Here is a 27,824-nt window from a genome sequence, read left to right on the forward strand (position 1 = left end):
GCTCTGGTGCCAACTGAGTATGGCATGGCATGTAGAGATCAGTGTGGCCACCAGTCCAAACAGAATGATAGGTGAGTGCGCGCACACACACACACACCCCTGAAGGAGGAGGTAAGTGTAGCTAGTCTTCATAGGAGGGGAGTCCCTGTAAACACCCAAGAGGAGGAAGCTGTTGTGGACATTTTCTCTAGGCGCCGTCAACATCTGCATATAGACGGTGGATGGAGGTCTTTGTCATTCTGTGGGCCTCAGGCACTGGGGCCCCTGCCAAGCTCAGTCAGCAACGCTCATTCTCTAGGACTTCACACACTCCCCACAAAGCAGCTGGCCACACCCACAGTCAACATCCAAGAAGGAATGTCTGTACCAGGTTCTTCCTCTCCATAATTCAGAACTCCAAACCAGGAAATGGCACCATCCAAACCAGGACTGTCCTCATCAGACAAGCCCCCCACCTGGACAATTCTTCATGGAAACTCTCTTCTCGGCTGGTTCTGAATCAGTGGGTCTCAACCTTTCTAACACTGAGACCCTTTTATACAGCTCCTCGTGTTGGGGTGACCTACGACAATAAATTATCTTGTTGCAACTTCATAACTGTAATTCTGCTACTGTTCTGAGTCATAATGTAAATTTCTGACATGCAGGGTATCTGATATGTGACCCCCAAAGGGTTCATGACCCATAGGTTGAGAACGGCCATTCTAGAGTTAGTCAGGCTGACAATTAAAACCAACTGTCACATGCACTAAACTGTGAACGGACCTTAAAGTCATGCTGAGTGAAAGAAGCCAGACTGGGAAGGCTGTGTTACCATTTCTTTAATAGGAGATGCCCAGGGCTAGAGAGATGGCTCAGTGGTTAAGAGCACTGACTGCTCTTCCAGAGGTCCTGAGTTCAATTCCCAGCAACCACATGGTGGCTCACAACCATCTGTAATGGGGTCCGATGCCCTCTTCTGGTGTGTCTGAAGACAGCTACAGTGTACTCATATACAATCAATCAATCAATCAATCAATCAATCTTTAATAGGTATTCAGAAGCTACCAAGTCTTTGGGAGAGGCACTGAGCATGGGGAAGGGGTACCAGCTATTCAGGTAAGTATGTCTGTGGGTGCTTAGAAGGTTCTGGAAGTAGGCAGAGAAGGTGTTTCTGCAACACTGAGTGTGCCTAATGTCAGTGCGTCCAGTGTACCGTGTACCACAAAATGGATAAAATGGTGGCTTTATGTCTGTTTTGTCACAATACTAAGAATGAAATAGTGCGGCGGTAAAGTACGAAGCGTCACTTCTTATGTAACGGAAAACTGTGCACAGGCTCATGGGACTCGAGGCTGTGGTGGGGAGTCCAGAAATCTGGATTTTTTCTTTTTTGTCTTCTCAAGTAACGCTGGTGAGTGCCGAGCCAGCACTGGACACTGCAGAGCCAGCAGACCTCGGGGAGGTAAAATCTGAAACACGAGCTCACAGGACAGAGATAGAATGGGACTGGAGCGCTAACAGCCTCTTCTAGGAACTCCCCTTGGGGCCAGGAGCAACCAACAGCTGCTATGAGGGGGTGCAGGCCTGAGAGGGCAGGTTGGAGAAACCCCAGCCTCATCTCAGCCCCAGTGAAAAGAAGGCAGGAGATCTGTGGACGCCATCAGCAGGGGAACACTCAGTATAGACCCAGGGAAGAGCAAGCGACACCTCATTTTTTAAACTTTATTAATAATTTACTAGACCCAGACACTGTAGTAGATAATTCACACATGTGGATTGTGAATTTAAGGCCCTAGAAAGAGAGGGCAGGAAGACAGAAGGAAGGGAGCAAGGGAGGGAGGCAGGGAGGGAGAGAGGAAGAGAAAGGACAAGAGAGGGAAGAGAGATCTGCTCAGCTCTAACAAGGACTGTGAAGCTCCCCATCTGTCTGCTTTTATCCTAAGAGCACGCTTGGGAGGCAGAGGCAGGAAGATCTCTATCTCTGGGCCAACCTGGGCTACAACAGTGAGACTCCATCTAGAAAGAAAGGAAGGAAGGAAGGAAGGGAGGAAGGGAGGAAGGGAGGAAGGAAGGGGAAGGAAGGGGAGGAGGGGGAAGAGGGGAGGAGGAAGGAGGGGGAGGGAAGGAAAGGGAAGGGAAGACCCACAAAGAAAAACCAAACAGACAGTAGAAAAGCAAAGAAGGTTCGTCACTCCCTCCTTTATTCACACCCTACTCCGTTCACACCCTACTCTATTCACACCACCTGCCACAGCTCTCAGGCTGCTCAGCTTGAGCTGTGAGGGTCTGGGCAAGCACTTTAATCAGTCAGAGTCATGGTACTGTGTCCCTCCTCCATGGTCTTGTGAGTGCAATGATGTGGATGGCCACTCCCGTGAGGCCAGTAAGTGTTTAGTATACAGTGCACAGAATCAGCTCTGGCATCCATGGGCAGAGCACAGTAGAAGCTGCTGGCTGGTACGAATGCAGAGCGACACAGGACCTGGCCTACTCAGTGCTCAAACCTGCTCAGTACTCACAGCTGGCACTTATCACACAGCTGCCACTCAATACAAGTACAGTTCAGCACATAAACCAATGGAGCACTCACACCTGTTGATAGGCATACTTAGCATTCACACCTGATGCTCAGCGCTCACAGCTGCTGCTCAGAACTCACACCTGCTTAGTACTCACACCAGCTGTTCTCCATTCACAGGTTCCCACCCCCCATGCCTGCTCCAAACTCACAGCTGTACTCTCACCTGCTCAGCACTCACACCTGCTGCTCAGAATTCACACCTGCTCAGCACTCACACCGGCTGTTCTATACTCACAGGTGCTCATGCCTGCTCAAAACTCACAGCTGTACTCCCACCTGTTGCTTTGTACTCACACTCTGCTCAGCACCTACTCCTGCTCAGAGATCAGACCTGCTTAGAACTCACACCTGTTATCAAGGAGACAGGATTAAGAGCTTGCTCCAGGGGGCTGGGGATTTAGCTCAGTGGTAGAGCGCTTACCTAGGAAGCACAAGGCCCTGGGTTCGGTCCCCAGCTCTGAAAAAAAGAACCAAAAAAAAAAAAAAAAAAAAAGAGCTTGCTCCAGGTGAGACTAGGGAAAGAGTGTCACTTGACCCCACAATCAGCCCATAAAGATGGGTGGCAGGAGCTTTTCCCAGACCTGTGTGCTCCCGAATCCCAAGGTTTTTCTGCAGCCAGCCTTCTCTTCCTGAGTATGCATGGCGCTGGCCTTGGCCAGATGCTGTGCTGAAGTAACACAGGGCATCCTTATGGCCTTGGGGATACACATTTTGTCCCCCACTCATGTCTCTTCCTGGGTAATAATGCTTTCCTGTACTTGGGGTGACCTCAACACTGCCACAAAAGCCCTGGGAGATCCACAGAATCCAATCGTTGTCATTAAAAGTCCTCCATAGTCGCTGAACCAACCAGGAGGAGGATATGGAGTCACCAGAGCAGAATGAAGCTGTAAGTGAATTAGCCCAACGGAATCAAGTCAGGGGCCCTGGGCAGGGGCTCAGGCTGATGAGAGCAGGGAGGGAAACCAAAGACTGACTAGCCTAGAGCCCTGGCCACTCAGGCGCTCTGTATTCTTACAGGTGATGGGTTGAACGTGTGTGTGTGTGTGTGTGTGTGTGTGTGTGTGTGTGTGTGTGTGTAGTATCCAGCCGGACCATTAATCAGTTAAGAAGGTAACCTTCCAGTCCCCTGGAGTAGTGAGATCATTCCAATGCTAAGGTAGCATCACTAACCCCAAGAAGCCCTAGAGTTTGATATAAACATCTAAACATCTGGGAGAACCCAGAGACTCTGGGGAGTGTTTTGTACCACATATGAGCAACATAGTGGTGCCATCATTGATTGAGTTGTAGAGAATTGTGCTCAAAGCAGGAGCTAAGCCTCTGACTCTCCCTGGGAAACCCGGCCCTGCTTTGGACACAGAATTGTGAGTTGCAGACTTTAGAAAGGAGCCATGAGCGTTGGGGTTCACACTTGCTAACACAGTGAGCTTCTGTGTAAGAGGGGAACTGCAGGGCCGGTCTCTCAGTGGGCTCTGAAGACTTAGAAAGCCAAATACATGTGGGGTATTCAGAAAGTTCAAAGTGTTTTGAAAGCATCAAGGATTGGCCCTGGAGCTGGGGCAGAGCAGTAATTTAATAACTCTTCAAAGAAGCTTGGCAAGTACTGACAGCACAACAAAGGCAGTCACGTGGAGCATCTACCCAGGGCTTACGGAAGGGAGTGCTTCTCTGTGTATGACATTCCTCAACCTAACACCAATGCTAAAACCAAAGTCCCAAAGTTGTTGTCTAAGAACTTTCGCTCTGGGCTTAAGAGCCACCCTAGGAGTGGAGCAGAGCTCTGTGGCTCAATAATTAAGAGCACTGGTTGCTTTTCCAGAGGACACGAGTTTGATTCCCAGCACCCACATGGTGGCTCACAACCATCTGTAACTCCAGTTCCAGGAATCTAGTGCCTTCTTCTGGCCTCTGGGGATACAAGGCATGCATGTGATACACAGACATACATGGCACACATACGGCATACTGCATGTATATGTATACAGTGCACACACATGCAGGCAAGATGCCCAACCCATATAAAATAATAAAGTCATTTGGTTAATTTTTTAAAAAATTTTTTTGAGTATTTATTTATTATGTATACATCATACAGCTTTCTGCCTGCATGTACGCCTGCAGGCCAGAAGAGGGCATCGGATCTCAATACGGATGGTTGTGAGCCACCATGTGGTTGCTGGGAATTGAACTAAGGATCTCTTGAAGAGCAGTCAGTGCTCTTGACCTCCAAGCCATCATTCCAGCCCCCAGTTAATTTTTTCATGAATCATAGTATTATGGGAGTGCTTTCATGATGAGATACATCCCTAGCCCAAGGAAGTGGAATTTTGCTGTGATATTTTAAGCACCTAGAGTATAAACTTTATTTAGTTCTTTTAGCATGATGTTGGGAATCAAACCCAGACCCTGTGTATACTAGGCAAACCCCGTGTAAAATAATAAAATCTTTTTTTTTAAGATTTATTCATTTATTATATATAACTACACTGTCGCTGTCTTCAGATACACCAGAAGAGGGCATCGGATCTCTTTACAGATGGTTGTGAGCCACCATGTGGTTGCTGGGAATTGAACTCAGGACCTCTGGAAGAGCAGTCAGTGCTCTTAACCGCTGAGCCATCTCTCCAGCCCCGTTTTTTTATTTTTTAAGAGAGGTCTATCTCAAAAAACAAAACAGAAACAAACAAGCAAAGCAAAACAACTTTCCAAAACTCCAAAGCAAAACAAAAGTTGTATCTTCCTGTTTACACCATATTTGGTGGTTCATTCCCAAGATATAAGCCCTCAGAGCTTTAAGCTGGGTGTCCTGAAACAGAAGGACGGGGTGGGGTGGGGGTGGGGAGCTCGGATAACGATTTGGCAGAGAGCACCTATGCGGGCTTAATTCACTCTACCACGGTGGGGCGTGAGGAGGTTGCTGGAGCCTAAACAATGTTCGAGAAGCAACCAAGACACTAAATGTTGTGTAGGAGTGGGGGTGGGGTGGGATAAGGGTATGGGAGTGGCAGTGAGGGGGTGAGGGAGTGGGGGTGGGGATGGAAGATGGAGGAGTAGCAATGGCGGCAGGAGTTGCGCTCAAAAGGCGGTCTGATGTTTGCTACAGACATGTTTGTGTCAAGCCTGGAAGATACCAGCTCTTTCCCCACCGACCCCTGTCACAGCTGAGGAGTCCGAGCCCTGTAGAACTACAGGGCGCAGATCTGACTGGGCAGCGCGGGTCTACCAGATACCCTATGTATTCCACCATGCCCCTGCCTCTCCAGTCATGCTCCCTCACGTCTGCCAACTCGACCTGATTATTCCATTTCTACAGATGAGTCAACTGAGGCTCAGGCAGACAAGGATCTTGTCCAGAGTCTGCAGGGCCATCCAGGCACAAGTTGCTTCTGGTCCTGCTGATCTCTCTGTGGCCCAAGCCCTGCAGCGGGGACAGACATCGTGGGACCTCAATAGTAGATATTATGTGGCAAAGGGCGGAAGTCGAGCCTTAGGAAGGCTGACCTGGTCTGAAGGCCGGGAGGTGTGGCCTGGAGTGGGTGGGAACATCGAAGGGTAAAACCGAATCTGTTACCCTGTAACCTAGGCTCATGGAAATATGTATCCCGCCAAGACCGACATAGGCGGAGCCACAACCACACACAGGCAGAAGCAGGAGGCCCAAGAACAATGGTTCTCAGTCTTCCAATGCTATTACCCTAGTATACAGTCTCTCATGTTGTGGTTGACCCCTGACTGTAAAATTATTTCCTTCGCCTTTTCATAACTGTAATTTTGCTACTATTATGAATCTCACTGTGAATATATGTGTTTCCCGATGGTCTTAGGCAACCCCTGTGGAAGAGTTGTTTGGACCCCTCCAAAGGGGTCTCGACCCACAGATTGAGAATCACAGCCCTAAAGAAAGGCCGATAGAGAACGCAGTCTGGGGGTGGGACCCGGCGGGTAACTCCCGCAAGGTGAATGTTCTCAGAACTAGAGGCAGCTGAAGAATTTGAGTAGCAGAGAGACACTGGCTTCCTGAAGCACAGCAGGACACCATGGGTGCCCAGACAGTGAGGGTGAAACCTGTTTAGTCTTGGCAGGAGTGGGCAGATGGAGTACCAATTAGGAGTGGGAAAGGGTGAGAGGACCAGGCTGGACTACATCACACCCGTGCTGCCGTGTCTCAGGACTTCCCTGCGTGGGAGATGAAAGGCGTGGATGGCCTCGAGGATGCCGGGCAGGGGCTGTGCAACCAGCCTCCACGGAGCCCCCCTGGTCTGGCCCGAGGTGCCCTCACCACGACCCGAGCCTCCTAAGTCGTCCCGGAGGAGCGTGGGTAATTCGGTCTGTGTGTTTACTCCTGCGGTGTGCGTCTCTGAATCTTTCATCTTGACTGCTGACTGTATCAAAATTCCCGTGGTAATTGGATCAGGTGCAGTATTTTCCATGAGGATATTAAATCAGGCCTTCTGCCCGCGTCCAGAACGATCGGCTTCAGAATATAAAGACGCGGGAGATGGCATTAGCCGACGTATCTTTCCTCCTTTAAACTCTCCCCCCCACTCTTAATCGGGCAGCTCTTTATTTGTTGCCAAATAAATTGGGTCTTCTTCCCCTCCCCCAGCTAGGAGCCAGAGGGAAGGAGAGATTTCTGTGGGTGGAAGGGAGACAGGCTGGAAGAGTGGGATGACAGAGCCAGGTCACCCTGGATTGTCCCAACTCTGTCTCAGGCAGAGTCACCAGCAGTGAGCAGAGAAATCAGCCAGGGCCCTTCACTGTCTCTTCTCAGGATGGGGCAGGAAAGGCAGTGGGGCGCCTGGCTTGGGTAGGAAGCCTGATCAGCCAACCTTACCCCCATATCTAATCTCATTTCCCTTTTATGTATGGGGGTGGGTGGGTGGGTAAGTGGGTTCAGACATGCATGTTTGTGCATGTGTGCACATGTGGAGATCTGCCTCAGGTATCCCTCTTCAGGGTCTTTTCTTTTTAAAGATTTACCCCCCTGCCCCCCACCCCGTGCGTGTGTGTGTGTGTGTGTGTGTGTGTGTGTGTGTGTGTGTGTGTTTATGACCTATATGCCTGGTACCTACAGAAGCCAGAAAGGACACCAGATCCCCTGAAATCATAGCTACAGACAGTTGTAAGCTGCCACGTGGGTGCTGGGAATGAAACCTGGATCCTCTAGAAGAGTGGCCATTGTCTTCGCTGGTGAGCCATCTCCCCAGGCCTGCTTTCCTTAGACACACAAGAGGAGAAGAGGGCTCAGCACAGAGAGGCGCTTGCAACCAACCCTGAAGTACTGCCATTGCTCCCTGGGACCCACTTGGTAGGAGAGAAAACTTCCACAAGCTGTCCTCTGACCTCCAGATGCAAACCACCGTAGCATTTGCACAGCCGTTAGCATAAATGAATGAATAAATGTAATGAGATAATTTTAAACACAACCGGTTTCCTTGGCCTGGAGCCCCTGCCTAGGCTGAGCTAACTGGTCAGGAGTCCCAGCCGTCCTCCTGTCTCCGTTACCCCAGGGCTGGATCCTAGACTTTTCTTTTTATGTGGGTTCTAGGAATGCAACTCGAGTTTTCAGACTTTTGTGGCAGGCACTTCTGGGAACCAAGGAATCCCCTAGCCCCTGTGGTGCATTTTAACTGCCCCCGTTACACTGTGGGGAAGACTTTTAGACTTAACAGGGTTAAGTCTAGGGTTGGAAGGAAGGAGAAACCCAGAGATTTATGCCTAGAGATGATTCCTCTAATCCCAGCACTGAGGAGCCAGCAGCCTCATGATCTCCATGAATTTAAAGCCAGTCAGGGGCTGCAGAGACAGCTCAGTGGTTAAGATCCCTGACAGCTCTTCCAGAGAACCCAGCCCCCACAACTAATCATACCTGTCTGTAATTCTAGTTTCAGAGACTCTGCACACAGACATTCATGAAGGCAAAACACAGACGCACATTAAAATATAAGTAAATAAATCATTTTTAAAAATAATAAAAGCCAGCCTGGGCTAAATGTGAAGTTGCAGGCCAACCTGAGCTACAGAATGAGACTGGGTCTCAAAAAAGAAAAATGGGGGTTGGGGACAGGGTAGAGGGTGGATGTAGTTCAGTAGCAGAAGGTTTGCCTAGCATGTGTTAAGTTCTGGGGTCAGTCTCCTGAGGTATTAAAGAAGAAAAAAAAAAAGAATTAAGATCACATGAGACGTGATGGAGTCAGGGCAAGATGGCTGCCACAGTGAAATGTCTTACAATGGTCCCACAGCTGTGTGTGAGCGGACCGCCCACAGCTTGCTCACTAGAGGAACAAATGGTTGATTTCACATTCTGTGAATTTCCCCTTCATTTAGAACTAAGGCAGCCCATATCAGTTGCCTGTCAGATTTATCTCAATTCTTGATTGAGCCTCTGGCAATTGGCAGGCCCGGTGACTGGGTCTGCTTCGAGGGGGGGGTTGGCCTTGTTGTGGCAGGAGAGCGTGGTGGGGTGAAACCTCACCTCATAACCTTCTCTGTCTGGTGGCTCCTAGAAATGGTTATCACGGTAACTACCAGCACGCTGACATCACAGAGAAGAGACCGGGAAGGTGGGGAGGGAGGAAGGAAAGAGTAAGCAGGTGGATAAGGGGAGAAGAGGACCAAGGAGCCCAGGGTCCAGTCCTCAGCCAATGGGGTGAGGTAATATCAAGGTTGCTCTGGCTTATGGGACAGGGCAGAGCGCAGAGGGCTGTCACAGGGGCAGGGTGAGCAGGCTAGGCAGACCCCTGAGTAAGTATTGGCAGTAAAATTGCAAATCATAGCCGTGGATATCTCTGTGCACAGCCAGCGAATGGCTAAAATAGGAAAGACGGCGTTGTCTCCTACCCAAACCCAGAGGGACACCCAGAATTCTCATGTGTTGCTGGCAGGGGCACGGGGATGAAATGTCGCAGCCACTTTAAAGAACCTGGTGTCAATGACCCATGACATTCACAAAAGGTCTCACTTAAGAGTGCTCATAGCTTTCTTCCTGATAGCCTAAGATTAGAAATCTGGTCCATTTGGTCCGGTGTCCACACAGGGCAGTAGGTGAACGAGTATACCTTCCAAAAGTGGAATACTACACAGCAATCTAAAAAATGGATTCTTCTGGGGCTGGGGATTTAGCTCAGTGGTAGAGCACTTACCTAGGAAGCACAAGGCCCTGGGTTCGGTCCCCAGCTCCGAAAAAAAGAACCAAAAAAAAAAAAATGGATTCTTCTGCCTATTGAGTCCAGGCTACATGGACAGGTTATGCCCTACCCACCCTGTCATGGTGCGCTGCCTATCACAGATCCAAAGCAACAAGGCCAACCAATCAGGGACTAGAGCTGCAAAGCCTAGAGCCAAAGCAAACCTTTCTTCTTTAGAAGATTGTCACCTCTGTTGTGGCAATCGCTGTGGCAATAGCGGGCTGCCCAGGCCCACACCGAGCGTGGCACACAGAGAGAATGTGGTACTTCGACGTTCAGTTTGTGGTGAATGAGCCACAAGGGGACAGAAGCTCTGGGGACACTCCCTACAACCCCACCACGCTCTGTGCATTTGAAACTAGTCAGCCTGTCACAAGAACTACTTCCTGTCCTTTCTCTAATACAAGTGTCTCTTTGGGTGGGGCAGCCAGGGTGAGCAGATGCCTTCTTCAATGGGGGCAGGTGGCTTGAGCAAATTGTTATGTATTTTGGGGATCCAGCCTGTTTGTCCTATGGGGAGGGGCTGGCAGCGAGTGTCAAGGGGGACCAGATTCTGATTATAACTTGGTAACAGGCGCTGGCTACACGCGAGGCGCTGATATTTATGGAATAAATACGGTGCGATTTATGGCCGTATCTCCCTCTGATGTCCTATCTGATATGCAATTCAATTTCTTTTATTGTTTTTGGACTTTTGCCATCGAGGAGAACCCATAAATAAATAAATATATGGGCGAATGGCAGCCGGCAGGCCAGGCCGGGGCTGCCAGCCCGGCGTCTCCAATCCCATATTAGGCCCATCGATCACACATTATGAAGCCGGAGCCTGTCCCCCGGCTGGGATGAGCTGCAGAAGGGCCGGTCAGTCAGTTATTTAGGGGCCTCAGTTGGCAGCCTGCCCTGCCTGTCCTCTGCCTGCCACCAGGCCGTGACGTCCCTCTTCCTACCTCCCTTCGAGGCTAAGGAGAGGGTGTCCCGACTCTCAAGTGGGCAGAGAGTACATGAGGCCTGTGACATTTGTCACCTGTCAGGTTCTCCGGTATGCGTGCCAGGAGGCCCGACAGGAGGCTTTGCTCCTGGCAGGGATAACCTGCCTCCCTCTCCAAAGCACTCAGACTCAGAACCAGGCCGAGTCACCCGTAACACAACCCTCTGAGAAGGGGGACCCAAGAAGACAAGAAGAGTCCAGACACATGAGGTACAGACACAGCCACTCACAGTGCAAAGCACTGATGGTCATAGGAACCAGTAGTGTCCTGCCCTCAATGACCTCCTTTTGGTGGTGACAGAATGCCCAGTAGCTGGCCCCAAGGACCATCTCTACTGGCCATAGGGCCCCAGGCTGTGATAGGACTAAACAGGACCTTGGGTTGGCTTTGGTGCATATATACATACATAGCACATGTGTGTCATGTGCACCAGAGCCTCATACACATGTCCACACACCAGATGCACACTGACACAGCACAAGCACGCACACCTACATGCCACACCACATGTACACACATGGGTACACACACCCATGTTGCATACTATGTGCATGCACTCACCATACCACATCTTTCCACAGCACACACAGACACACAGCATACATATGTACTGCGTGTTCATACACCCACATAACACCCACCTACACCCAAATACTTAGACACACACCGTGCCTACACCTTCAAAGGTGCCATGCCTGTGTGTACATAACAGTCACAAAAGCACAGATCCCACAAACCATGTGTCTCCAATGTTGTCCCTGCCCTCAGGCCCAACTCTTCTTTAAGACAATTCGCCTAAGCAAAGCAGGCTGCAAACAAGGACCAAGAAGCAACCTAGGAAGGTGGCAACTTCCTCTGAGACTCCACCATGAGGACAAGAATGGGTTTGGGTGCTGTGTGCTTACCATGCCCCAAGGCCTAGCAGGAGCTCCCCACACACAGACCCAAGGATACTGGAGCCAATGGTAAGTGATCCTAGAGCAGCAGTTCTGAACCTGTGAGTCTCAACCCATTTGGGATCAAGGAACTTTTTTGTAGGGCTCAGACATGAGATATCCCGATATCTGATACTTATACCACCATTCAAAACAGTAACAAAATTACAGTTACAAAGTAGCAATGAAGTAATTTTATGGTTGGGGGTCACCACAACAAGAGTAACTGTACCAGAGAGTCATCAACCTCTGGAAGGTTGAGAGCCCCTGCACTAGGGGGAAGGTGAGTCACGGGAGGGCTGGAGGCAGCTTCACTTCCTGCCTGGCTCTCTGACTAAGTGAGTCTCTTGGCTTCTGGAAGCTTGTTTCCCACTCCGGTAGTGTGGAGCTAATGCCCTTCCTGACAGGACCATCCTGAAGAGGGATCCCGTGGCCGGGATGAGCAGGAGGCAGGACCTGCAGTTTCAACACTTCAGCCTACCTGCTTCCATTGCTACCCATGCTCTGCTCGCCGCCGGCGGGGGATCTCAGATCTGGCAGCCACACTGTTTTATTTTGTATGTCCCCTGGCCTTAGCCTTCAGCAGGGGCCCCAGCAGGCGGGACATAAATTTCCCACCACCCAGAAGAGACCCATTAGCAAAGTCATGCAAATGCTAAGCGGTTCCCAGCGCAGTCCCAGACCGGAGCTCGCCTTTCCTCTGACATTTGTAAAGTTCACGTTTTCAAAATAAAGCCACGTGAAAGCAGAGGCGGCTCTCTATCACTTCCGTCAAGGGCTTGCCAGCTCCCTCCCTGCCCTTGGCCTTCACTTCCCCTCTGAAGGGCCAGGGTCTCTGGGGAAACCCCACCCCCAACCCCGTGGGAGGTAGGAGCCACCTCGCCGGCTTCTTGCTTTCTCCTGGCATGCTCCCTGGTTTCTGCTCTCACGTCGACTCGTCCATTCACTTGTTCTTTATCCTGTGTGATTAACTGAGCACCTCATGTATACCCTCTCTAGAATGTATCAGACCCACAGCCTTTTCTAGAAGTGTACCAGTCCCAAGAAGGGTCACTGGGCACCAGGGGAAGTGCCAGTGGGAATGGGCTCTGCCGCCTAGACCCCAAAGCTGCTCCTAGCACAGCCTCTGAGGCTCCTTCATCATACAGCTAGGAATTCTGGGGCCCCGAAGAGGAAGACAATCTTGCCCAAGGACACACAGAGTGGCTTCTAGACACTTCTCTCAAAATGGCCGCTGCTCTGTCTTCTTTAGGCCACGTTCCTTGCTACTCACCTGTGCTTCAGTGTCAGGCTCACAACCCCACCCAGGCAGCAGTCAGGGACCCCCATCTCCACCCTCGCTTCCCTTCCTGCCACAGACACACAGACACACACACACAGACACACACACATGCACAAACACACACACACACATATTCACACACACATTCACACACACACAGACACCACACAGACACAGACACAGACACACACACACACACACACACACACACACACACACACACACACTTCATGCTTGGGCTGCACTGCTCCCTTGACCCCTACCTGCCCTGCCTAGGCCACCATTCTTTCCTGGGCTCCCAACCCACTCCTGGTTTGAGAGTACCTAGATTCCCCTAGGGAGCATCTTGCCAGCCCACCTAGGCACTGGAGTGGGCGGTCCACACCGCCTGGCTCCTGAGCTGTCAGGAAGGCGGTTCTGAGCCCCACACCCCTTGCCTTCCTTTGGGCATTTGCACACCGCCCACTTTCTGCTTCAGACCTCACCAACCTCTCACTACTCCCCTTCGTTCCTCCCTGACCTCAGCCTCTCACATGCTATTCCCTCTGCCTGGATGCTCTTCCCCAATCCTCCCTCCTTCTCCGGGTCTCAGTGGAGACCTCATCTCCTCCAGGAAGCCCTCCTTGACATCTCCAGACCAAGCAGGACACCTCCTCTTCAACCTCACTGATGATTGACACATGACTCCTAAATTCTGTGTTCCTCCAAGTTCTCCAAGTGATAGGATCCTTCCATCCCACCCATCCCTCGGATCCCTGCCTCCAGCCTCTGCACCCACAGGAGTAGCTTCCTCACATCTCCGGATCACTAAGCTCACTCATCGCACATTTGGGGCGCGGGGGGCGGGGTTTGGCAATGGCTGAATGCAACAGAAGAGCTGAGACAGTTGCTGAATGGTGACATGCCTCCAGGACAATGCTGTCCCTCTGCCCGTCTGACACTGTTAGCTCCCTGCAGTGAGTTGCTTTCAGAGGTGACAGCTGAAGGACCCTGTCCACTCCAATCTGTCTGAACCCTCCCTCTCCATGTCACCCCCACCACCCGCCAAATCCCATCTTGTCCAGGCTGCTACCTCCTCCAGGAAGCCTTCCTGATTGCCCTGCTTTGTGCCTCCCTGGGAACTCCTCCAGGCTCCTCAGCAGACACATTGAATCTGTCTGCTTGCTTCCTAGGTCACTGTCTCCCCGTTGCCCTGATTTTCCAGGGGAGTTGATAAAGTCACTGACAGTCTATGTCTCCTACACCATGGTGGCCCTGACGCTTGGGGGATAGAGGAGCACAGAGCAGGCAACCGTGGAGGAGTGAGTATATCAGAGCAGAATGGAAAGGTGTTTCCTACAACAACCCTGCAGGATGCTCCTGGGTTTGCTGTTATCTAACAGGGTAGGGCCTTGTAGGATCCTCCCACATCTAAGTCCATGGCAGACTCCAGTTCTCCACCCCCCCCCCATGCTCTTGGCGCTGCATGCAGAGCAAGTAGTACCCCACTTAATGGAAGGGGAAACTGAGGTGCAGGCATGTGGGTAGTCGCACAGAAGCCTGAAGCCCAGAACGGCATTCATTGTGCAAGAGGGGAAACTGAGGTATTACTCTACCCAGGGGACCTCAGCATGGCAGGACCCAGCCCTGACCTCTTCCCCGGGCATCCAGGACAGGACCCTAAGCTGGGTTACCAGAGCATGGTCTCCTCCAGGGTGCTGGGCTCTGAGTCCCAGCAGGCTGAGCCCTGTCAGGAAGGATCAACAGCACCAGCATCTCCCAAGATTTAATTAACGGGTCTTTCATCTCTGTCCTAGAAGAATCAGCTATCTTCTGTCTCCTTAATTAACGTTCATTAAGCAAATCAGAACAACGTAGGCTTTGCTCCCTCCTCCTTGCCTGGAAGGTTTTAACCCTTGGTAGGTGGGCTTTGGGAGGGGAGCCCAAACAGAGGGCCTGGACAGTGTACAAACACCTAAGCCCCCCACACAATCCAACCCACTGTGGATAGGGTGCTCTACCGTGTGCCTAAGGGAGCTGGCTCAGGCATGCTGTCCCTCCAGAACCTTGCATGACACCCTTGCCTAGAGCAGAGTTCCGCCTGCTTCCTTCCTTCCCCTTGCCAGTCCAGCCTCTCCTTTTTCGCTCTCTGCACCCCATCCTTTTCTCCCGTGCCATCCTTTCCTCTTTAAGGTGTAGAAGCTCCTGCCATACTGTCCCTTTCCCTCCCAGGTTGCTGTCTCATAGGGGTCCCAAACAAAACTGTCCTGGAGAAAGCGGGGTTCAAAGCCAGCAGGCCATGTGATGGTGCACTGCGAAACCAGTGCCTGCATGGCCCTTGCAGGGGTGCACTTGGGGTGCAGGGCTCTCACTCTTCAAAGCAGGAAGCAAGGACTGTCATGCAGGGCTCAGAGACTGGACCTCAAAGCTTCAGGTTAGACAGGAATAGACCATGTGGCCTGGAGCTTCTGTGGGTTTTGGGTTACACTACTGGGGTCCTGGTTTCAGGGGACAGACACTGGGCCAGAGTGGTAGGCCCTCCTCAGCGCCTCCTGCCTTGTATTTTGTTGCAGTGTTGGAGCCCCGGGCCTTGCACATGCTCAGCAGGTGTTCTACTACTGAGCCACAGTGTGGCCCTTCTCAGCTTCATCTTAAACGGCACAGGGTAGACCCCTCAGAGGGTTGAATGTGTGAGTGAATCCAGAGTGTGGTGAAATGGGAGGAGCACAGGCTCCTTGACAGAAAGGTCAACATGACTGCAGCCCCCAGGCAGTTGGAGATTTGATTCTGCCCCCCCCCCCCCAGCTCTGTGTGTCCTGGGAGTCACTCTTGTCTCTGAGGCCCGCCCGGAGTCAGCCAATCCACTGGATTGGATTACGTAGCCTAGCCTGACATGCTGGGACCTAGGCGGCGAAGGACGGGTCTGGAAGAGAGACAGGGGAACTGTTTGTGGAGCTGAGGCAGGCAACCTTCCCTGGACTTCATTCCCATCTGGCTTCTTGGCTGGTCAATTCCACACAGCAGTTGCAACCACAGGCCACCATATTTTTGCCCTTGGAGGCAAGAGAGGCCTGTTTCTGTATGCAGCCAATGTCGCCACCAGGTGGTTGACACTGAACACCTTAGAGACTCAGAGAAAAGAAAAGCAGGGGATCTTGGGCACCACTGAGACCTCCACTGAGATCACTAGTCGGGGCAAGACAGACTTCCAGGGATGCTGGCCCATTTGATGATCATCCAGTAGGCCCTGAAAGGGGCCATCACTTCCAGCCCAGGACCCAAAACCAGACTGGAGTTTTGTGCACCCCACCAACATCCCCTGGCTGCCACAAGGCGCAGGTCTGGAGGATACCAGGGTGAAGCACATTTGGCTCTTGCCTCTTGACTCCACCCGGCCTGAAGTCCCTGTACAGGGCAAAGACAAGTCCGTGACATGGGACTTGTACCATCCCATTACCAGGCCCCGCTCTCCACCTCAACATGATGGCCTGCTTACTAGCCTCCTGGCCTCGGCAAATGCACAGCCCCTCTGTGTTTCCCAGACCATTCGCCCCACTCAACCTCTTTTAGGAAGCTCACTCCCACCACACAGAACTGGTCATGGCTCCCTCTCCCAAGTCCCCACTTCTGTATGTCAGCTGCTGTGGCTGGCTGTGTCATTAGTAGCTATGATGTGACAAGCACCATTCCTCTTATTGGGCTGCGAGACCTTTGCACCCTGCCCAAGCACAGAGAGGGTGGTGTTTGCCAGCGTCCAGACTAGCCAGTCTTGAGGATCATGGTGCTATTTCTCAGTGGCTCTCTCTGTGAGAGCAGGATCTTGGTTTTGCTGTGGCGATTATTTTCAATGATCTGGGAGTTGAGCAACACGTATTGCCCGGGTGCTTAGGAATTTCTGTCACATGTGCTCAGCGGAAGATTGGAGGGACCTGAGAGGCTGCCACATAGGAAGAACACTGCTCCCAGGAAGCTGTTGCCACTACAGTACAGCCACCACTGCTAAGTTGACTGCATCAGGTGTGTGTGTGTGTGTGTGTGTGTGTGTGTGTGTGTGTGCACGCGCGTGCACTCGAGCACCCTGTGCACACACATGTACTATCAAGGCTATGGTTAGCACACAAGGGTCTCAACATAGACTGTGGAAGCGAAATACATGAAGAAAATTCCTTCCTCTGGTACCCCGTGTGTACCAGAATAATTCAGCCGGAAAGGCAGAAGCCAGACCCAGGGACACTCGCTGCAAAGGCAGATGGGAGCAGAAGATTTGGAGACAGTCTTAGTGGGACAAGGTGTGGGCTCTGCTGCAGCCCCATGGGCGATACAGAAGGGGCCCAAATACCGTGAGACTAATGACTTCTGTGCCTCGCAGCGTGGGTTCCTCGCCCACACGGTCTCTCAAGCAAATCAATAAAAGCCTTGTAGGTTGAATTGAGACAGTAACTAAGGACCTCACCCAAGCTGAGTCCTTGATTAAGAGATATTAGGGGTGTGGGAGTCTGCTCTGCAGTCAGAGGCAAAGAACACTGGCCTCCTCGGCGTTCCAAGTCACCACTGTCACCAGCTCGCCCCATCCTAGGGGACCAGCACATTCAGGCCATCCCAAAGAGGCAACAGGAGTCCATTTTCATCCCAAACTTGGCTTTTTCCTTTTCCCCAGGTGTCCCTGTGGTCCCGTAGCTAGCAGTGTGAGGAAGGAGGCCCCAGACTGGGGCAGCACAAGGCTCCCCACCCCAATTTGCCCTGCACTCAGGACCGCCTCAACTTTCATGCCAGGTTGGACTCCTCCTGGGTCTAACCTGGGCTGTGGGGAGGTGACCATCCGTGTCCAGCTCAGCTGGGTGTCCCTACCATGGGATCATTTTGTTTTGCTGATTACAGGGGTCTGAAGGTTCTGTGGGAAGGACATTAGCTTGGTGGAGGGAAAGGGAGGCCTCTGTTGATAAGAGGAAGCCCCTTGGTAAATCCCCGGAGAAAATATCTGCTTTGGGAGGACAGAAGACAGGAGCCCAACGCTTTTGAAGGAGGACACTGGGCAGGTATGGAGGAAACTCCCCAGGGTCATTCTGTCAGGTGAAGACTGTGCTTGTCTTGCCTTTCCGCTCAGAAAGGTACCCAGGTGCATGGCTCCCATAGAAGTATCCATTAGCATAATGACCACCGAGACCATTTTTCAGGGAGGATCGAAGAGCCAGGTTCACAGTTTCCAGAGTCCGCGGCCTAGCCAGAACAAGCAGGCACTCCCAGGCACGTCCAGCAGGTGGGGGTGAGCACGAAGGGACGGAGCTCTGATGGTGGGGTGTCGCCTGCCTGTGTCCCGCCCTCAGATGCCTTCGGGTTCCGCCTGCTGGGGAGGACTCTGGGGGCTAGTGGAGCGCAGAGGGGCCAAGCGCAGATCAAGGCGCAGAGTAGATACCGGCGCGGTGAGGAGCGAGGCGCCGGCCATGGCTGTGTCCGGGATCCTGTCCCGCCTGGCAACGGTGGTATGTGTGGCGTTGGTGATGCTGAAGGCGCACTGCGCGACGGGTGCGGGCATGGGCTCTTGCTACGACGGTGCGGGACGCGCACAGCGCTGTCTGCCTGAGTTCGAGAACGCGGCGTTCGGCCGACGCGCCGAGGCCTCGCACACGTGCGGACAGCCCCCAGAGGACTTCTGTCCGCACGTGGGGGCACCAGGAGCTGGGCCACAGTGCCAGCGCTGTGATGATGCTGACCCCCGGCGACGCCACGACGCCTCCTACCTCACAGACTTCCACAGCCCTGATGACAGCACCTGGTGGCAAAGTCCGTCCATGGCCTTCGGGGTGCAGTATCCCACTTCGGTTAACCTGACCCTGCATCTAGGTAAGCGTGCACCCTGTCACCTTGTCTCCAGACGATGGGACACCCCACCCCACCCCACCCCACCCCGCAGAGGGCTGTGCACTCTGGGGCAGGCTATAGTACCCACAGGTAAGGAGTCAGAATCTGAAGGCCCTGGGTAGCAGGAGGCTGGCCCAAGGGTTTCCCCTAAAGGTTTGGGAGAGCAGAAAGCCCCCCTCAGCTTTTGCAGAACTGTGGGACTGGGTGGAGCAACAATTCCCTGGAAGAACTAACTTTTAGAGACGGCGGGGTGACACCTCCATGGTGATCCTCCTCTAAGGAGGTCCATCCTCGTTCTTTTGATGGTCACCTCCCATGCCCTGTGGACATGGGAGGTAGGGGAGTCGCCACCAAACGCGAATGCTACAGCACCCTGGGCAGGACAGTCGGCTTCTTCCTGCCACTGGATAGCCAGCCTGGGCATTTGGCATGGCCCCTCTGCATTGCTGGTGATTGCTCCACCCAGCCCGAGGCAAGAGGAGGGAGCATTGGGCCCCTGGGGCTGGGAACCCAGGGATCCACTTCTACACTGAAACTGGACTCTTCTCTGCCCGCTCCAAGTCCAGATGAGCCCAGTGACCTTCTTAGGCTCCTTGGTATGCCCTGGATACTGTGCAAATCTCCCAAAGCTTTGATAACTTGGATTTGATATTTTCATAACTCATTTCAGCACTAAACGTGACCTGAGGCTATAGCCTTCCTGTGTCCTAGTAAGAGCCAATATCCATACATTTCGTTACTGGAATCTCATTCGAGGGCAGTCTCCAGCCGCAGAAGGAAGCCCGTTAGCTAAGCACTCTTCCCCTGAGCTGCATACATTCTCAGCATGATGCTAAACGTTCCCAGGCACATTCTGAGTGGAGCTTGGACACCGTCAGACGAGACTATGCCCCAGTGAAAAGCTGGAGGCTCAGAGAGGTTAAAGTGTTTTGTGCAAAGACACACAGCTACTACATGACAGTCAGGACCCACACGTTCCTGTGCAATGGAGGTCAGGATATAAAATTGGCATGTGCTGTGCCACCCACGACTACGCCGGTGCTTCCCAGCCATGGGTGGCAAAGCCCTGACAAAGACTAGGAAATGAACTTGTCCCCAGAAAGGGGAGGTGGGAAGGACATTTAACCCCTTCAGCAGTAGAGGCAAGCACATTCCCTTTGCATCCCAAACCCAGTTCCCAGGGGCGAGGACACATTGCCTCTGACTGTCGAGAGGAGGAGGTGGAACTTGGATGGGGTGGGGTCTGCCCAGACAGGAAGCTAGGGGAGGTGGTGGCCAATGGGGCTGGCAAGACCTCAAGGCCATGGGAGGAATCTGGGGCAGGGAAGGAGACACTGTGTTCTCTAACAAAGGCTGTCACACGTGCCCATGAAATCCAGATGCCAAGGAGGGAACTCTAGCCTCGGGCACCAGGGGGGTGCTGTCAGGGTGGGAAGCCCTGTGTTTGCCTTAGAGGGCAGCCTTGCTCACACTCTGCTGACACTTTGCCTGATGCGTGCTCCTGCAGCCTCTAGATGCTTCAACAAGCAGCCTCTGGAACCCACAGATCCTGGGCTCTGAGTGAGCAAAGGCATCACACACTCGCACATGCGTGAGGCACAGAGGGCTTGTACCATGAAAGGATGGATGGGTGGATAGGTGGATGATAGATGGATGGGTGGATGGGTGGATGGATGGGTGGATGGATGGGTGGATGGGTGGGCGGATGGATAACAGCCACACCACATCCTGGGCACTTGGTCAGCTCAGAGTTCTCTTGATGGGTCTGAAAGCAGGATAGGGTAGACATCATGCAATAGACAATTTTTGAGTGCAGGCATAATAAAACCATCCACTGGAAGGCAGTGCTCTTGATGTACCTCAGTTTCCCTGCTTATACAGTGGAGACAAGAGGAACGCTGGGGAAGCAGCTCAGCTGGCAGAGTGCTTGCCTAGCAGGCACAGGCCCTGGCTTCCACCAGCCCCAGCTCGACATAAACTGATGGAACTCAGGAGGTGCAGGCAGGAAGATCAAGAGCTTTGGACTAGCCCTGGCTCTGTCTCAAAACAAACAAACAAACAAACAAACAACAAAATAAAAACACTTGCCGCCTCTGAGGACAATATGACAGCCACAGGTGCTCAGATTGGAGTTGTCATGGTCCTCATGGAGTTGGAAGCCCTGGGTGGGGGCTGAGCACTGCGGGTGGGCTCTCTATCAGGGAATAAGGGCTCACCCTGTTCCAAAAGACATCCCGACCCAGGTCATTGCTGTGCTGGCCCATCTGGGGGCTCGGTGTCTTAATTCTGCTGTAGCTAAGCCCATGGACTCATAATATCCAGAATCCAGAGGGCCTTGGCTGTTAGCTGAGGTGGGCTGGGAACAGCCCCTCTGTTTTTCTGCTGCCCTTGTTTGCTGGGTGCCCCCCCCCTTCATGAAGGCTCTTAAGAGTGGAAAGTAGAAGGCAGCTCTGGCCAGAGTCCCCTGGGGGTCGGGGTGAGGAGCAGGGAGAAGAGGAGGCGGAGGTCAGCTTGGGAGGGAGGTCACCACGTTCCCAGCTCCCCGCAGCTCCTGACATCTGGTCTAAATCCTATCCCGCAATAGCTGCTGGGCCATGTCTCCCTGCTTGTGGTGAAAGGCCACAGTGGGGCTGTTTGGTGGAGCTGACTGCTCTCAGGGCTTCGACTAATGCCTAGAGAAGCTGGCCGAGCTGGCGTGAGGGGTGGATGGGAGAAGGGGAAATAGAGGGTCGTTGGATGACAGACTGTTCAAGGACCAGCATCTCAGCCGGGAGGAATTTATCCTGCATTGGTGGGGAAACTGAGGTTCTGAGGATGAAGCGGTTGTTTGGGATTACACAGGGCTCAACTCCAGGGCTCTCACTTAGAACAGAGAGTAAACGGGTCAGGTTGGCATGGAGTTTTCTGCATCTCCACCCTAGAACCCAGTGCAGTGGCTCTTGGTGTCCTGTCTTGGATTGTCAGGACTCTCCCAGGACCATAGAAATATTTCTCTGAGTTCCGGGTCCCCAAGTGCAGGGCGAAATAGAATCATCCCCACACCACCTGCCAGGACCTGTAGAACCTTTGCTCTTGGCCATAGAATATAGCTATGGCAGGGCAGTGGTGGGCACGCCTTTAATCCTGGCACTCAGGAGGCAGAGGCAGGCAGACCTCTGAGTTGGCGGCCAGTCTGGTCTACAGAGTTAGTTCAAGGACAGCCAGGACTACATTGAGAACTCTTTCTCAAACCTCCATCCCATCCCCCAAGAAAGAATACAGCTAAGTCCAGGACTGCAAGCTAACCATAAGACCATGTGGGGAAAACCTAAGTCTGAGAAAATATATGGGGCCCAAAAGCCTCAGCTGGGAGGGTCAGCAGTGGCCTTTCAAGGCCTGAAGGTGCTGAGAGTCTCCAGAAGAAGTCAGAGTGCTCTAGGCCCAAAGAAGCAGATGGAGGCAGCATAGATCTGGAACCCTCCGAGCCTAGATGGCTCAGAGAAAAGTGTAGAGGTTAAACAGTCACAGAGAAGAGCTTGGCTTGGGTAGAAACTGGACCAGAGACCCCACAGGACACCCCACCCCCAGAAGCCCCAAAGCTCCCTAGTCTCTTGAGCCTCCGCTCAGCTGTGCCTTCCTGTGGAGTGGGTGGTATGTTTGCCTTGGCTAGGGTCAGAGCTTGGGGACAGTGTCCTCCTTCCACCTCCCTGGGGGATTTGGCTGGAATGCTAGGCTCAGGCAGGTCAAGAGTCAAGGCAGTGGTCTTGGATAGCCTCCCTCCACCCACAGAAGTGGCCCTAGGCCCAGCCGGCCTTGTCCCCATGCCTCAGGACCTCCCACAGTGATCTAGGAGTTGCAAAGGTAGAATGTCCCTCATTGGGGGAAGGGAGTAAGTGGACTCTGGGCCACTGTGATCTCTTTCCACCTAACCTGCTCTGTCTACCACCATGGTCCTCTCCAGGTAAACGAAAGGCTCTCCTTTCTCATCCTGTGGGTCCTTGCTGTAAATGCCCTCGCTTCTACAGGTTCACTTTCTCTCCTCAACATCCAGTCATCCAGACTAACTCATAAACCAGTGGGCACCCATAGGGTACCAGATCCCAAGCTCTGGGGAGAGGCAGGGAACATGTGCTGTCTATCCAGCTTAGGATGCCCTCCTCCAGGGACCTCCCTCAGGGCTGTACCTGCTTATACTCCTGACTAGGTCCAGTGTGGCCCCATTACCAGCTCTGAACTGCCGTGGCATGGACGAGGGTCCTTGGCTTTACAGCTTCGCTCCATCCTGAGCAACAGGTCCCCTGCCTGCTTTTTAGCCAATGTCGGTCATCGAATGGCCAGACAGGGAGGCTGACAGTCACTTGAGAACCTGCTGTTCAAGAGCCTTGCAGAAATCTGATCGCTTAGCCCTCCTCAGATTGTTATTCTCATCTTGCAAACGGGGAAACTGAGGCACTGAGCTATCCAATGAGTCATGGAGAAGCCAGGCATTTGATGAGTGACTCTTCAGCACCGAGCTTCCCCAGCAGGAGCAAGGGAGTGAAGGTCGGCCCTTCTCGTTTTTTATTCTAAAACCTAGCCTCCTCCCTGCCTGGCCCTGGCCCTTCCAAGGCAAGGCCTACAACGATTGATCTCATGCCCCGATTTCACATGCTGGAATCATGACCCACTTCTGAGATGATCTGTCTTCCCAAAGGCCTCCATCGTCCACCTGAGCTTCCCAACTCAGACCTAGGCTGCAGCTCAACTGTGTGGAGACCATCTCCACAGTGCAGTGTTTACCCAGAAACAAAGCAAAATGATGCGTGATCCAATAGGAGTGAGCACTAGGGCTGTTAGCCAGTCATGAGGGACAGGCACATCATGGTTCTCCTTCTAGAAAGTTCCTGAGCTGTCAGATTCATAAAGGCGGAAAGTGGGATGGGGTTTCCAGGGGCTGGGGAGGCGATGAGACGCTAATGTTTAAGAGAACAAGCTTTCAGTTTGGGAAGCTGCAGAAGCCGCGAGGTGACGTTGTTAGTGACTACATGACAGTTGCAAATGTGATTAATACCACGCTCAAAACCACTGCCACCGTGTCTCTTGTTTTCTGTACATTTCTTAAAGAAAAGCACTCCCCTCTCATCTCTCCATATACTTAGGCAAGTACTTCTCAACTCAGTGTCCTCTTCAGCTCAAAGAATTAACGTGTGCCAGAGCGCTCCATCACTCTCTGGATTCCCTGCTCTCTAGCAATTCCTCCGCCCCGCCCCTGTTTATTACACGTGTTTATTTATGGCCAGCTATGGTGGTCCGGAATGCCCATCCCCCTTCTGTAGACTCCAGCAATCACAGCTGGGACCCGACCGACCTCAGAGTGATCTTGACACAAAGCCTTATGCAATCGCCAGAGAAAACCTGTCCTCTACAAGGCCAGACTGGACAGTTTTGTTTTGCGTTTTTAATTTACTTATTTATTTATTTAATGTATAGGAGTACACTGTAGCTGTTTTCAGACACACCATATCCCATTACAGATGGTTGTGACCCACCATGTGGTTGCTGGGAATTGAACTCAGGACCTCTAGAAGAGGTCTTAGCCGCTGAGCCATCTCTCCAGCCCCAGACTGGACAGTTTGACTGTTAGGTGTAGTACAGAGGGGACAGGGCTGGTTCCTCTGTGATCTCCGAGAACACCCAGTTCTTCACAGGGACTCAAGATGCCCAAGACTGCCAAGAGCCTTGCTTGGGAACTGAAGAACTTGATGATGGGTGTCAGGACCTGGGACTGAGGCCTGGGATCATTCTCACACTGGAACCGGTTCCCAGCGGGTGGGTATCAGTCTGGCCTGCCCATGTGTTACAGCTCAAATCTCGCTGCCCCTTTGGCGCCACCCCCGCCCCAACCCCTCCCGGATCCCCAGATGGCTGTAATTAAAGTTTGTTTTCTTTCCATCTTCCAAAAATAAGCCTGGCCTACCCACCAGGTCAGCACCAGACGCCGGCCAACTCGATTTGTGGCAGACCCAGGTCTTGACAGGCTGTATGTCCCAGCTGGTGGGGTAGATGTGCCTTAGCATGCTGGTGCTTCTCTCAGGTGGCCTTTGCCATGTCGGCCACAGCATCTGAACCATCAAGGGCTGGGGACACATCTCTTTGTTTTCATCAGTATCTGCATCCCCTTCCCAGAACTCCTGTCTCCCCAGAGTACCCAGCAAGCCCCTGGCGGAAGGGTACCTGGCTCTGTATAGCCTTTGTGAGGGCTGGAGGACCAAGAGAGATTGACTGTTCTCTGTGTGGAGTTGAGACCTTTTCTCCCTGAGCTGTGAACTTCTTGCTAATGAAGCGCATCTTGTCAATGGAACCCACATGACTACGGAATTGGGGGGTCCAGAGAGTGTGCAGGATGTGTTCGGCTGGTGTCTGGCATATATATGGTAGATGTTCACTGTGGAGAATCTGAGATGCACGGGAGGTAGTCAGGGAGTTGGGGAAAGCAGCATTTGAGGTAGGAGAGCTGTATACAGGGTGGCCTAGAGCTTAGGAGCAAAACCGTCACCTTGGAACCTCACTGGCCCTGGAGCTTACAAGAGCCTGGGTGACTGTGGGTTTATGCCTGTCACTGTACATTGGAGCCATTCCCACTGCCTATCCTTACAGAGCAGGTTGGAGTTGCTCTCCTAATTAAACTCTCCAACAAACCTTCCCACGGCGCCCCTGTGATGTTGTCTCAGCAGCTCTCGCCTCCTGGCTTGGCCAGTAAGGAGCCTCTATGTTTTCCACCACAGACATTGTTTGCTCGCATGCAGTCCGAGTGACCCCCTTTATCCGAGGGCAGCCTCCCTCCCAGCCACCTTTGAAGTGTCTCCTGGCTCCCTCCCAGGAGGTGTCTGACTGCTCACTGTTTACCGAGCCTGCAGGACTTGTGTCTGCCCCAGTGTGAGCACATCTGGGCACATCTGGGCCTGGCGCTCTAACTGGGGAGCCAGCCAGACACTGCCTGACCCAGCCCAGGCCCTGATGCATCCTCTTCTGAAGGGCTCAGAAGCCCAGTGCCAACTGTGCTGCCACGGAACTTTAGAAAACGTCTTAAAACGGAACCTGGCAAGGCGGTTGCTTTTTAAAAAGTTTTGTAAAACTGGGCTTTCTCCAGTTTTAAATTAGAACAAGCTCCAGGAAAGAAAATTGGGAAAAACAGAGGGAAACTGAAGGAGGAACAGTTGTGCTGAGTTCCGAGGACAAACATGCTCGCCAATTAGCCGGCTGTCTTTGGGGCCCGTGCCTTTTGTTTGGTTTTTCTGAGACAGTCGCATGCAGCCCAGTGGGCCTTGAACTCACTGTACAGCCAAGGATGGCTTTGAACTACTAATTCTCCTGCCTCTACCTCCTGAGTGCTGAGATGAGGCACATACAACCACACCTAACTGGGACCTGGTCTTCTAAATTTTTTTTTTTTTTGTCAAATTGTGTCTGCGTGTGATTTCTATGTATCTGTATGTCTGAGTTGTGTGGAAACCAGAGGTAAGCGGGTGTTGTCCTTCAGTTGTTCTCTACTTTTGAGACGTCGCCTCTCACAGATTCAGCTACAGCCAGTGAGCCTGTATCCATCCTCATGTCTGGGGTCACAGGCGAGCATCCTGCACCTCAGCCTTTTGTGCTAAGAATTCGAGCTCAGATCCTTCTGCTCCTGTGGCACACACTTTATCAGGTGAGCTGCCCTCCCAGGCCCTGGCGCTGCCCATCATGGTCTCCTTTTAGGATCCTTCGTAGTACCTGCATCCTTTGTTTTGATTCTGACTTTCCCAGGGGGGGCTTCGACTCTGCAGACCGTCAATGGCTTTGGTCATTATGGGAACTGCTGTCCCTTTGGTTATTTCTTCAGACGCTTGGTTTCCCCAGTCTATATAATACCTTGACGATTGGTCTGGGCTATTAGGTAGTGACCCCCTCCCTCCACCCACAAAGGCTTCTTTGTCTGATTCTGGGGATATTCTTTCGGTTCCTCATCTCTGTCACCAAACTGCTGTCCCAGAGGGACAGTATATTTACGCTAATTTTTTTTATTATGGTGAAGTACACATAGTTGTATCCATGTTCAAGTGTGTGCAGTTTGGAGTCACAAACACACTCCTCCCGCTCTGAACCTGTACAAGGACTCCAGGCTCTGTTACCTTAGGAAACAGAACAGGCTGCCCTGCCACGAGGCCCCGTGGCTCCAGTGTACTTATAAAATGGACAATCCTTAGACAGGACATTTATTTTATACTTTAATTATGTATATGAGTGTGCGTGTCTGTGTGTGGGTATGTACACGTGAGGGGAGGTGCCAGGGAGGTCAAAGAGAGATCCAGGTCCCTTGTAGTCACAGTTACAGAGGGTTCTAAGTGTCCCAGTGCTGGGAACTCCAGTGCTTTGTAAGGGCAGCACATGCTCTTAAGCACTGAACAATCTTGATAACCCTGCATTACTGTATGTATGCATGTGCACACACACACATATACACACATACACACACATATACACACATACACACATACATACACATATACACATATACACATATACACACATACACACACATACACACACATATACACAATACACACACATACACACATATACACACATGCACACACATACACACACATACACACATGCACACACATACATACACACATATACACACATACATACACACATATACACACACACATGCACACACATACACACATGTACATACACATACACACATACATATACAGATATACACATACACACATGCACATGCACACACATACATACACACATACACACACATACACACATACATACATGCACACACATACACATACACACACACACACACACACACACACTTATGCACGCATACACACGCCAGAGTAAATCAACAACTATCTTCCTTTATCATTTCCGACCTTGCTGCCTTGGGACAGGATCTCTCCCTGAACTAGGAGCTTGCTGCTTGGGTTGAGGCTGGCTGGCACTTGAGGTCTTAGGATCTGCTTGTCTTTGTCCTCCCCAACTCCCACCCACTCCATTCTGGGGTCACAG

At 52.1% G+C, this 27,824-nt stretch overlaps 1 protein-coding gene and 1 long non-coding RNA gene across 2 annotated transcripts in view; both read left to right on the forward strand.

Annotated features, from left to right (window-relative positions):
- The first annotated feature begins 9,106 nt into the window (after positions 1–9,106).
- On the forward strand, positions 9,107–12,425 carry LOC134486281 (uncharacterized). Its single transcript, XR_010065088.1, has 3 exons — positions 9,107–9,215; positions 11,511–11,707; positions 12,085–12,425. It is a non-coding gene; the product is annotated as an uncharacterized LOC134486281 (long non-coding RNA).
- Positions 12,426–18,325: 5,900 nt separating this feature from the next.
- Positions 18,326–27,824, forward strand: part of Lamc3 (laminin subunit gamma 3) — a 61,472-nt gene continuing 51,973 nt past the window's right edge. Inside the window, 1 exon segment of the mRNA NM_001107830.1 lies at positions 18,326–18,779. Coding sequence (NP_001101300.1) covers positions 18,380–18,779 — 400 coding nt within the window. The 5' untranslated portion in view covers positions 18,326–18,379.

Source organism: Rattus norvegicus, chromosome 3 (genome assembly GCF_036323735.1).
Source record: "Rattus norvegicus strain BN/NHsdMcwi chromosome 3, GRCr8, whole genome shotgun sequence".
Classification (NCBI taxonomy): Eukaryota; Metazoa; Chordata; class Mammalia; order Rodentia; family Muridae; genus Rattus; species Rattus norvegicus.